Source organism: Aythya marila (genome assembly GCF_965140915.1).
Source record: "Aythya marila genome assembly, chromosome: 1".
NCBI lineage: Eukaryota > Metazoa > Chordata > Aves > Anseriformes > Anatidae > Aythya > Aythya marila.
In genome coordinates this window covers 110,460,782-110,472,897 of record NC_139042.1, presented here as the reverse complement: position 1 = coordinate 110,472,897, position 12,116 = coordinate 110,460,782, and the positions used below count along the sequence as shown (strand labels likewise).

Here is a 12,116-nt window from a genome sequence, read left to right as displayed (position 1 = left end):
CATAAAAGCATCCTTTAAACATTTCTCCTCACCTGCTTCATGTCACATCCTTCACTAGTGACCTAAGCTAGTAGGATTTAATGATTTCTTGGTGAACAAGCTCATGCAGAAATGTATACATACTAGCAAAGAAACGATCATTTCTAAAATGTTATCTATTTTCACCTTCCAGGCTGTATTGTGTGCACTTATTATTCTTGGAGGTAAGATTTTTACTTTTATTTTTAATTTGATTCCTAATTCTGTAGCCGTTACGTGCTTTTACACTGAACTGTGATTGAAAATGTGTTTTGGTGTGGATGAGATCCTAGAGGTTTGGTTTGTTAATTGCAGGATCAGGACAATATTTGAGGATTATGTTGAAAGAAAATTGCTTGCAATGACCTTGTTTTGTGTGTTGTACTTTCAGCTGGTGGTGATGTGACAACGATAAATGGGAATGAATGCGACTATGTTATTTTTGACCCTGGCTATGTCCAGTTGGAGCATCCTTCTCAGATCAGATGGTACAAGGGAGGCATGCTCTTAAAGCAGGGGACACATGGCAGTACTGGGTATGGCCAGTGGCTTCGTGTCTTTCGTAATGGAACACTGGGGCTCCGCATTGTTGGGAAGGAGGATGCAGGACAGTACACAGCTAAGGTCTGCACCAGCTCCCAGCGCTGCGTTCACCAAAGGACATTTCAGTTACATGTACATGGTGGGTGCAAGTTATCACTTTAACCTTCACTTACTGTGTAGGGATGCCTGGATCAGATGCTAGCTTGTATTACGATGTATAGGTTGTGTGTTCCTGGCTGGCATCTTCTGCCTTTTTGTTCTTGAGTTCACATATTAACCTCGTGAGAACACTTGCCTGCCATGATTTTGATTAAACATTTGTTCTGGTCACGATTAGTATCTACACTTGTGCCACAGGTCTAGAAGCAAGATGCTACAGTTAGACTTTTAAATGCAACTATGACTTTATATCAGATCTTGATTTTGTTGTCATCTTATCCACTGCTTGAAATTACTGGCTACAAAAAATAGATAGTTATTTTGAAATCTGTGCTGACATAGCACAGTGAGCTGGTCCAGCGAGTTTTCCTGAAAGTGGCATTAGCCTTCACTAAGTGTGACCCATAGTGGGATAATGTGGTGATTTAGGGTCCTAGAAGATGCTGATTAGGACTGTTCTCCCTTTTCTGAGCATCCTTGAGATGTTACAGTTCCTTGGGGTGACAAGACACAGAAGATTAGTGGGGATTTTGCTCTGTTCTGCTTTCCTGCTTTCCGTGTTGTCAACACCACCCTCTGCTTACTGCTGCATGGCAGTTGTTGCTTTGGGTTGCATAAATTAGATGCTCCATTCTGAAGATATTTATTTATTTATTTATTTATTTATTTATTTATTTATTTATTTATTTTTCTTCTGGCTCTAGTACTATATTGACTGATTTGAGAGTTTGGGGATGAAAGAATTAAGTACAGATAAGCAAAATCCTTGCTTGTCAGGGCAAAATAATCTTTGCCCAGAAGTGATTAGCTTTTTGGAAACAAGCAATTATCATTAGCATGGGAATTATTTTCATTCAGACATAGAGATTACAGTAATTTTATAACTTAGATGTGCTGAATTCTGCTTATGACAAAAGACATAAGGCTTATTGTTTCCGTTTACTTCTGACACAGCAGCTGTTGTAAATGCCAGGATCCAATTTTGTAGAGAAACTGTGAAAACATACTCTGGGTTTTGGTCAGTGTCAAAGACAATATTCTAGATGTGTCCCTAGGCATTAATATATATGACGGATGCCGATTCATAATACACTCTTGGTATGCCTTGTAACCTCCCTGTAGGATACTCCCTTCTTAAATCTAATCCAAGTAAACTGCTTCCTCAGCATGATGAGGCATTGGATTTTCTTAGAGTTCTTAGGGAACTGTTCAGGGACTTAATTCATTATTTGCCTTTTCTTCAAAGTAAGCTGTGTTGGCATGCAGATCCTGCTAGATTACTTGTAAGCCAGTGTGGAAATGCTTCCAAGGTAGTAAAAGATTTCAAAAAGCTGAAGTATGGGATATCCTGTATCTCCCTGAAGTAAATATTCACGTGCATGTATTTCAACAGGATACCTTGTCAGAGGGGTTGTAGGTTACTGCGTTGCTTTTCACCTGGCCTGCCTGCAGTCAGCTGGGTACATCCATGCCATCTGGAAGAAAGACGGACAGCGAGTGGCTCAGATCAGAAGGAAATCGGTGAACGCCTTAGAGGTCTACTGCAAGAGGGCCCGTGTGTTCTACAATGGCAGCCTAAGTCTTTGCCCCACGGAATGGAGAGATCAGGGAGAGTATGTAGCAGAAGTGTATGACCAGGATGGCTTGCATTTGCATCAGATTTTTCACCTGGAACTGAAGAGTAAGTCTGAGCAAGCTATACACGTGTGTTAATATATGTATTTCCAGAAGGTGTCCTTTCTGTGTTTGCATGCCTCACTTTGGGTTACAAAATGATTAGAGGAGTCTTTTCCCAAATGATGCATGTTGTCGACAAATGAAATATCCAGAAAAACATTTGCACATTTCTTCCCTTCCTTTCTCTTCTCTGAGTGTAGTTGTGTTGTAGGATTCAAGTCTAAATGTATAGGTTGGATGGGGTTAGCAGAGAAAGGAGATGCACTTATTTCTATGGCAAGTTCTGAAAATAACATGTAGATGGTGTATGCTACTCTGGCAAGTTTCCTTTTCCAGACCCTGTTTTCCAAAGGTGTCTTAGTTCATGAAATTCAACAAAATGGTGGCCCAAGACCAGTCACTTTCCCCCTGAGCCAGCATATGAAGAGAAGTATGCCAGTATGAAGAAAAGTAGAAGTGTAAGCAATCTCCATTAAATATTGAATTGGGAGAGGGTCCAAGCAGGGTCCACATTCCTGTGGTTTACCTCATGTTTGTATCAACCTCAAATTGCATCTTGTAACAAGAAGCCAGGCCCCTATCCCTGCTTGTGAGTCCTGTGCCACAGAACAGTTTGCCTGTGGGGAGAGGGTACCTATATGCACAGGTTAATGTCTGGAATGAGTGCTTGGGACAGTCATGTGCCTGAGGGTGGTTCTTGTCACGTTCAGACCAGCTTTTCAGATGATAATTTTGGGAAGTCCTACTGCATTTCAAGCCTTTTCCAAAGCACAGGAGACCTGGCTCTTGGGTGTGATGTAAAACCACATCCTGAAGGGTGGCATGCCTGTCTTTGTGATGGTGTGCTCAAGCTCTGATTCCATATGTACTTCCTCATGTTCCCTTTGCTTGCCAGCACTTGCAATGCCCTTCGTTTACTATCTTTCTCCCTTGTCGGGAAAGAGCGGGTGGTGGGGAAGAAGCATTAGTAAAATGGAAAAGAAACTACCAGGTTACAAGTTAAGTTATCAGAGCAGTCTCAGAACAAATTTATGTTTATTGATTTTAGGCTGATACATCAATTATAGCAAAGCACACTTTCACTTAACAAGAGATGTGAGCAATATTCCTGCTTGTGGTTGCCGTATGGCATATAAAATCCTGTAGTTATGAGCTGATGTTTTTCTCCCCTCAGAAGTGGAAATACTTCAAGATATCACAGAATTTATGGGTGGATCCATATTCCTGAATCTAACAGAGATGATGCTGGAACACTTCTTCCAGGTAGTCTGGAAAAAGGAAAACACGGAAGTGGCTTGGACAAATGGCTCTTGGTTTTGGTACCATGGAGAATACATTAACAGGTCTGAGATTGTGTCTAGTCACAGCCTTAGACTAGACAAGATTGAGACAAGTGACCGTGGCAGGTATTCTATAGAAGTGAAAGACAGAGATGGCAGAGTTGTGTACGAAGGCATCACTAATGTGAATGTTGGTGAGTATTGATAAAAAATGAAAAGCTTTCTTGAGTCCAGACTAGACACAGAAACCTGTCTGTGTATTGGGTTATGTAAGAGATTGGGTACTGGATTACCTACTGGATTATGTAAGAGACGGCCCCAAATGCACGAGCAGTCATGTAATTAGCAGAGAGATGAAGCACAGACTTCCTGGGGTAAGCCTTGCTGGGTAAAGCTGGGTGTTCTTTTGCCAGTGCCTACTTCAGCCAGAGTGGCACAAGGTGTCGTTTGAGTTCTACTTTGTTACTCCACTGTATCTAGGAAATACTGTGAGCTGTGATAGAGGAATGAGTTTCGGGGGGCCAGTAAATGCTGTATCTTTAAATGATTGCTGGTTTAAACGTATCAGAAGGGCTTTCAGGTGAATTTGAGTTTATGACTGTTCCCCAACTTGAGAACAGGTTCACCTGCACATCTGCAGCGGTTCCTGTGGTGGGGAAAGCAGGAAACTCTCAATGCAATGCTGCTTATGATGATGGTTTTGTTCTAAACTTCACAGCTTTTGTGATGGAGAAACTGAACCAGAGGGATACAGGGAGACTCACAAGTTTAAGCGAGGTGTGTTGCGATAGCAAACAACCTAGCATGTGAAAATAGCATGCCAGCTATTATTACCACTACACCTTATCAATTTCTCAGTTGGTGGCATAAGACAAAGAGCAGCTGGTGGCAGGTTGGCTGAGGTCTGTCCTAATGCCTTGGATTAGTGTCCTGTATACGCCTTGTGAAAAGCAACCGCTTGGTTGCAGATCACTTAAGGAAAGTCAGTAGGACAACCTCTAATTTTAGAAGTCAGCTTTCTGATATTGTACTTACAGGACATAAGAAAAATGATTAAGATCACAAAAATTAATGGTGTAGCTTCAACCTGCTGTACTGTAAATGTTTTGACAACTAAATTTTAATTGTAGAGCAAAAGGACACACTTGGAAGAAATCCTTCTCTCTATGTTCTCATAGCATCAGCAGCTGTTGTAGTTACTATTTTATTGGTTGCACTGATAAGGGATTTTCAGAAGCCTGGGCACAGGGCAGGTAAGAAATCTCCTTCAAAACCTAAATAGCCTATTTAAATAGTAATTGATGCATAGATCCAGTTCTCTGCATTCAGGAGATATCTGACTGTGGGTTTTGGTGTGAGTTTGGTTCAGAGGAGCAGGATGCAGCTTTACATTGCTGTCAGTGCTGGTGACAGCACATGGCTCTGCTGCAGCGACTGACCGCCTGAGGCCTTTCCACACTGATGGGAGGATTTTCAGCCCTGCTTGCCAAGGTCCGGTGCTGAGAGTGTCCAGGCTGGTCCTGTGTCTGCAGGGTGGATTTGTGGCAAGGCTTTAGGAGGTTGTGGCAGCTGCCGTTCTCCTGTTTGTGTGGTGTGTGGTCTGCTGAGAGCTGTGTTATTATTTATTTATTTATTTTTCCTGTGGTGGGACATTGACTGGTAGGATAGGGCCTCATATCTCTGCTTGTGGGACTTGTGCCCTGCTGAACTCCCCTGGGTTTGGTCACTTCTGGGAGCACAGAGTTGGTGAGTGCAGGCAAGGAGAGGGACCCATGTTTCCTCCTGAGCTGGTGAGCTGGGGCTGAAACCAAGGCAACCTTCCCAAGTGCCTGGCAGTGTTGCACAGTAAGGATGAAGCTGATTGCTGCTCCATATCCCTTTTAGCTCTGAGGCATGTGTGAGTTTTTACCTCTACCTGAAGATCTTTTGTTTTCTTAGTTCTGAGTAGCTCACCCCCAAATGTGGGCAAGATGGGATGGAGAACCTCCTTTCCCTGCTTCAATGCCTAATGGTAGGAGAGGGTGGAAAAGGGTGGTCTTCTGACAAGAAGCAGTTAGTTATTGCCCCACAGTGCTTTGCAGTTGAAATGCAAAGTTGGTCCACCACATAGGTAATGAAGACATAAGGTAGTTTGTCCTGTCTGGTAGGAAGGGGTAGGTAGTTACTTGAAAGGCTTAAAAGCTGAACAGAGGGGGAGGACTTCTCAGAATCATAACATGGCTTGTGTTGGAAGGGACCTTAAACATCACCCAGTTCCAACACCCTGCCATGGGCAGGGACACCACCCACTAGACCAGGTTGTTCAGGGCCTCAACTAATCTGGTCTTGAACACCTCTCTGGGCAACCTGTTCCAGTACTTTACCACCCTTTGAGTGAAGAATTTCCTCCTATCCTCTAATCTCTAGTAAGTGATAAGATATAGGGAATTGAGCTATATGCAGACTATGAATTCTTTGACAGCTTTCTGCAAATGCTTCAGGTATATTTGTCTGCTTTTCACTTGACTTGGTTTAACTCCTGGTTAGCAGTGCCAGTCCTACAGCATTCAAGCTTGAGACTAAGAGATGATAGAGACTATCCTGAGCAACATGAATGGTCTGAAAATGGTGAGTATGTGTCATTATGTGCCTTCCTATGGGTCACAGACAGGGATCTAAGAGTGTGATGTGGCTTGTCTGAGTTTGGGTTCATGAGGCATGATTGTCTTATGCAAGCAGAGTACTGTAATCAAGGGGAACTTTTTCTAACATAAAAACATCTGAAATTTGAAAGATCCAAAGACAGCACTTTGAGCTGCCGACAGCATTAATACTAGGATAATTACATGTGTGCTGCACTAAGACTATGTAGATAATGAAAAACTATCTAGATAATGAGTTGTTTCTGCAATCTCAGATCCTTCTTCTGCCCAGCGTAGTGGGCTGTGTTCTCTTTAACGCTGTGCAAACTTGTGGATCTTGGTAGCTCCTCACTGCATGGGGACTGCTGGTGCTTTCGCCTGTTCTTTCACTTGCTCTGCACATTTGTTAGGCATGACACTTTTTGGGCAGAGGGGCTTGTTCAGATCATGTAGGGCAGGTTTCTCTCCTGTCTTAACTGCAGCGATCCTTCCAATTTGCTGTTGGCCAGCAGTCCTGCTCCCACTAGCTCAGTATGGAGGGAAAGATCCATTTGCATGTTGCTGCCTCAGGCATGACTGGGATATTCTGGGTGTTCTCCATCTGTCATCGCTGGGTGTAAGAAAGTCCAGAGCTGGGGCCCGTGCCATCAGAAAGCAGAGGTACAAACTGAGCCAGGGTTTGTTTGCAGGGCGAGGGGAGTAGGCACCCCAGGAAGGCAGCAGGACTGTGGTATCCCAAGGCCCTTACCTGTCCAGGTAGCAGAGTCCCCTGTGGTGGGGTCAGTCTGTGCTTGTGGGTGCCCCTGTGAAGCTGCAAGGGAGCGTGCACTGTGAGCTCTAGCTTGGAGTGTCATGGTGTCTCTGCTGGCAGCTGGCCACTTGGTTACAACTCATGTAAAGAAAATCAGTGAGACAGCCTTTAATTTAAGGCAGTCCTGTTCACACGTGTTCTTTGACTGCTTCTACCACCAGTGCCAGCCTTTGCCACTTGCAGCCCTTTCTCTTTCCTGTGTTATCTTCACTGTCTTGTCTAGTTGTTGGCATTGAGGAGATTTCTGTTCAACTGACTTTTTCCTCCAGCTGAAGAAAGACCCAAGTTGCCAGAGCTGAAAGGCAGGAAAGCTGCAGAGCCTCCTACTTCAGTTCATGAAGTGTGTGGTGTCCCCAGCGTTGAGAACAGCATCCATCCAGCATTTGAGGACTGCATTCCATCCAATGTTGATTATCCCACTCCCCCGGTGTTTGACAGTGCTCCTGCAGAATTTGAGGAGTTCCCTCTTCCAGGGTTTGAGGACTTGAAAGACAAAGACTGTGTTGTTATGGACAATGCATACCATGCATCTTCAAGGTGCAAAGCATCCTGGAAATACAGTGAAGGAAGCAAATCCACTAAGTATGCTTTGATCAGAACGGGGTACGCAGAGGACAAACCTGGAGATTTGGAATGGAGTTCTTACTATCAGATTTGCCAGGAAACATGTTAACAGTATTGGACTGAGGTTTGGATTCTTCCCTTCTCTCTCAGCTGGCTTTGAGCTAACATTGCAGTTCTGCTGTTGCTCAGATGAATCTGCTGCTTCACATGCTTAGAAGAATTGGTAGAAACCTGAAGAGAAGTGTCTCTGGGGATTAGCTTGTTTTCCAGGGATAAGCCCTTCTCTACCCTTTGTGCTTCTAAAGGTCTTCCAGGAGGACCCCTTAGAAACTCCTTGGAGAAGAGGCATGGTAACTAACTGTGAGAGGAGTTGAGCTGAGCCTCTGCCTCTTTGCTTCTGTTAAAAGGCCCCAGTGAAGAAAAGCAGGACCTTGGGGATGTCTGGAGGCCATGTCAGGCCCAGACCTCAGTCCCCATTTGTTGTGTGGTCCATGCACCTGTGTAAATGCACAGGGAAGAGGATGAACACCCTAACAGCTTGTTGGACGTGGGCAGCTTGCCAAGCCTTCATCTGATGTATGATGATACGAAAGGTCGAAAGCTGCAGTGTAACTCAGTAGACTTGGATGTGATTTCATTGTAGTGTTTGCTAGACAGCACATTAAGGAACTGTGTTTTTTTTTTTTTTTTTTTTTTTTTTTTTTTTTTTTAAGGAGGAAAAAAGGAATGCAGAGAAACCAGAACATTGCTAGCAAAGGGGTATAGCCATATCTGTAATTAACAAGGCTGTTCATTAACGGCAATTAGATGTGCTTTCTTCAATACCTGTATTAAATTGAATCTCAAATGGCGTGTAGTAATTTTTGTGAATGTTTTTTGTATTACAGCTATAAGGTGCTTCTTGTAGGTTTCATGAAATATCTTTCCTTATGGAATGCCAAATAAAAGTATTTTCTCTTATAACTGAAGAGCTGTTGCTGAGTATTGCTTTGAACTGGGATTGTTCATATAATGTGACTAAGTACATCCTAATGCCCTGTGTGTGGACAGTATCTACAACTTCATATTCTAACCCTAGAGTAAACAGATAATTTTGTGGTGTCTCTTTACAGCAAAGACATGATCATGATTACAGTCCCACTTCCTCACCGCCCTTCCTTGGGAAGCAGAACAAGCCCTCTGTCTTTTTCTGGGAAGGTCGTTCTCACTTTGCTGTGGAGAGTGCACCCAATCTTTCCACATCTTTCTTCACCTGGGTTTCTCACAACTGAGTGCAGTTTTCCCATTGAATTTTACAGCTATCAGGATAAATGCCTGTCTTTACAACTCTTACCCTTCCTACTGTGTTCAGAAAGGAGGTGATAGATTTTTTTTTTTTTTCAAGAGGCTCACCTGCTAGCTCGCATTCAGGCATATCAGAGCAAACACTTGGTTCAAAACCTGAGGTTTGCTTTCCAGTCTATGGTGTGAGTTTGAGTCTTGATGGTGTAAGTCCTCTTTAAATTCCTGATGGATGCTGATAGAAGACCAAGAAAGTGATTCAGCTTATTATAGAATGATATGATCATAGAATATCCTGAGTTAGAAGGGACCCACAAGGTTCACTGAGTCCAACTCCTGGCACCACACAGATCTACCCAAAAATTCAGACCATATGACTAAGAGCACAGTCCAAACACTTCTTAAACTCCGACAGGCTTGGTGCCTTGAATATCCTATCGCTGGTCACTAAAGAGCACAGATCGGCACCTGCCCCTCCACTGGTCCCCACATCTGGTCCTCAGGGAAACGGCTCTGTAAAGGCACTGCCACCTAGCACGCAACACAGGGAATATTTTGGAGGAACTTTCCAAGTGACGTTGCCACTGGGGATGTCATTCTGAAGCACCGCGTCTTATGGAGACCAAGTTCTGTGGTGCACAGCCTATTATAAGCCGCAGTTGGAATCTCAAGCTGTCATCTCAGCTTGACTGGCTCCTGAAGTTGGAAGTATGCAGAAAAAAGTCAACAATGCGCTCCAGCCTTTTTCGCCATAATGTCTAATCTGTGGTGGTTTGCAAAGGGGTTTTGTGCCCTGGCAGGAATACGCTGAGGTAGTTTTGTGGCAATGCGATGTAGTTTGGGAAGTTGTCTTGCCCTCTTATGCGTCTCCAACCTCCTCCCTTCATCAAGAGGAGACATCATGAAGCTTGAAGCTATGAATCTCATATGCAGAATAGGAAACCCACCAAGTAAAGGTAGCTGTTTGTCTTGTAGGGGGTACGTCTGAATGCCAAACTCATCTTTAGGACCCAAGCAAGACATTAAGCTCTTTCTTCTAATAGGAGCATGAGTTTTTCTGCCTGGAACATGATTCAACAGAGCAATCAACCATTTCTTTAGCTTTGAAGATGTGGAAACGGACGCTGGGTTAAAAAGAACCAGCTCCCAGGCTGTCTCTAAGAACAATTTCTTAGGGCCAAAATCTGAGTTTCCTTTCTGTTACGTGAAAGTCCAAAGAGACTCCTCCTCCCTTTTCAGTTGAGTTCAGTGCTGCCTAGTCTTAAGATTTTCAGTGTACCTCAGGCCCTCATATTTTGAGAGGGATTGCACTCCCCTTAAGTAATATGGGAATCCCATTTTTCTGTCTCAAGGGGGAATGGTGTAATCATTGCAGATTGTGGTTGTAGTCAATTGCCATGTAAATTAAGGCCACACAAGTACCTTGTAGTGTTTCATCCTCCCTTTCATTTGTAGTCTGGTTACTCCTAAATACTACATATTGGGTGAAATGTCCTAAGTAAACATTACTTTTTAATTTGAACAACTCTCTTTTTTTCTCTCCCCCCCTCCCCCCCCAAGTCTGCCAGTAGCTGACATGGTAGAAAGACCTGCTTTTCTCTTTCGTTCTCGTGAAGTTAGAGGCAGTGCCCATTTAAACTGCGACTGAGGCTCTGCAACGATGCAAGTCTATCTTACTCCTTCAAATTCAGTGATGCTACCTGAGTTTCCATTAATTAGCTTTCAAGGATTCAACCGATTCAAAGCTTTTGGACAATGACAATTATTTGGAAACATTCCTAAGGGATTATTTTCTTCATTTACATTTGTTTGCTCTCTCCATCCCATTCAAAGCAGTCAGGACTGGTTTGCTTCTCTCTTCTCCAAAACTTGCACTAGGAACCGTTGTTAGAATCAGAAACCTGTTCTAAGAGCATGATGAAAAATGTTGCACTCCAAGTTGGAAATTGGAGAGGAAAATGTTCCTGTATACATAAGAATTGTACTCAAACAGCTGATTACACTTTTTCTTACCCCTTAACAGATGCCTTTACCCCTTTTAACTTTAAACCTGAGAACCAATGGGTAGTTTCTACATTTCCCTTGGGGATAGCGTACTCTTCTGTATTTTGCTTCTATACAAACAGTTCAAAATTTTAAAGTCATGTTGTCAGTCATTCACCCAAACAACCTCACACGTCATTACATGTTCCCACCCCACTTCCCCCCCCCCCCCCCCCCCCCGAAAGGTCAAGCCCTGAAGGCAAGACCAGACAAGTAAATAGTGCAAACATATAAAACTAACTTGTAAATACATTACATTTTGGCAGTTTTTGGGCACTTTGTGGGGCTTAACTGCGCTTCAGTGAGAAGAACGTCTACTGTTGTGAACTGCAATTACGCCTCTGTGCCACAATGTATTTTTTTGTTTGTTTGTTTTTGGAGGGGAGGGGGTGGGGCAAAATTTCTTGTGGACACCTGCAAGAGTTGCAAAATAATAATAAAATTTAGGTGAAGGAAAAGTTCCTTCTGTGTTGTTGTTGTTTTTGTTTTCTTTTCCATGCAGTCTTAAAATGAAGATCCTATTTTCAGGCCGTTGGCAGATTGTAAGCATGCCGGAACACTTCACACTATGTAGATCATATTTGTCTGAAATGATAATATCATCCTGTGAAATATGTTCATCTGATTTGTGTCAATATGGAACAATGCTAGGGCCTCATAATGAAATGTGACCTTCTGTCTTACATCCTCTTGTATAAATAACCACAAGTCCAAGAGAAACAGAGTGGTTAGTGTATATAGTCCTTGTATCTTGCAAAAGGATGGTCTAGCAGTTCATGTCGATAGAGGGTTTGAAGGGTAAACCTTGAGACACGGGTCTGGGAGATAAGACAATAGGGGGGAGTTTTTTGAGATAACTGCTGACTATTGCATGAGACACAACTTTCTGAATGTGGCCCAGAGACTACTAAATAAGGAGGGGGGGGGGGAAGCTGAAGAACGACCGAAGGACGAAGAGTGGGAGGAAGACTATGAGCCTTCAGTACGAGCGACCACCAGAGGGACTGCCAGAGACTGATACATATGCATCCATGGGATGGTTCGGGTGCTGGGAAACTAATTATAAAACCCTGCCTTTTCCAAAAGTGGTGATGAATATGTATTATCCTAGGAGCATAA

The 12,116-nt window shown here is 43.3% G+C and overlaps 1 protein-coding gene across 1 annotated transcript; it reads left to right on the top strand.

Annotated features, from left to right (window-relative positions):
- Positions 1 to 451: 451 nt before the first annotated feature.
- On the top strand, positions 452 to 8,332 carry LOC309891922 (uncharacterized protein; the record flags this gene model as incomplete). The annotated part of the gene is made up of 6 exons (XM_082784875.1): positions 452 to 506; positions 2,114 to 2,401; positions 3,572 to 3,871; positions 4,808 to 4,930; positions 6,204 to 6,284; positions 7,379 to 8,332. The coding sequence occupies 6 exons, from the start codon at positions 452 to 454 to the stop codon at positions 7,780 to 7,782; spliced, it is 1,251 nt and encodes a 416-aa protein (XP_082641001.1). The 3' UTR covers positions 7,783 to 8,332.
- Between the last annotated feature and the right edge of the window lie 3,784 nt (positions 8,333 to 12,116).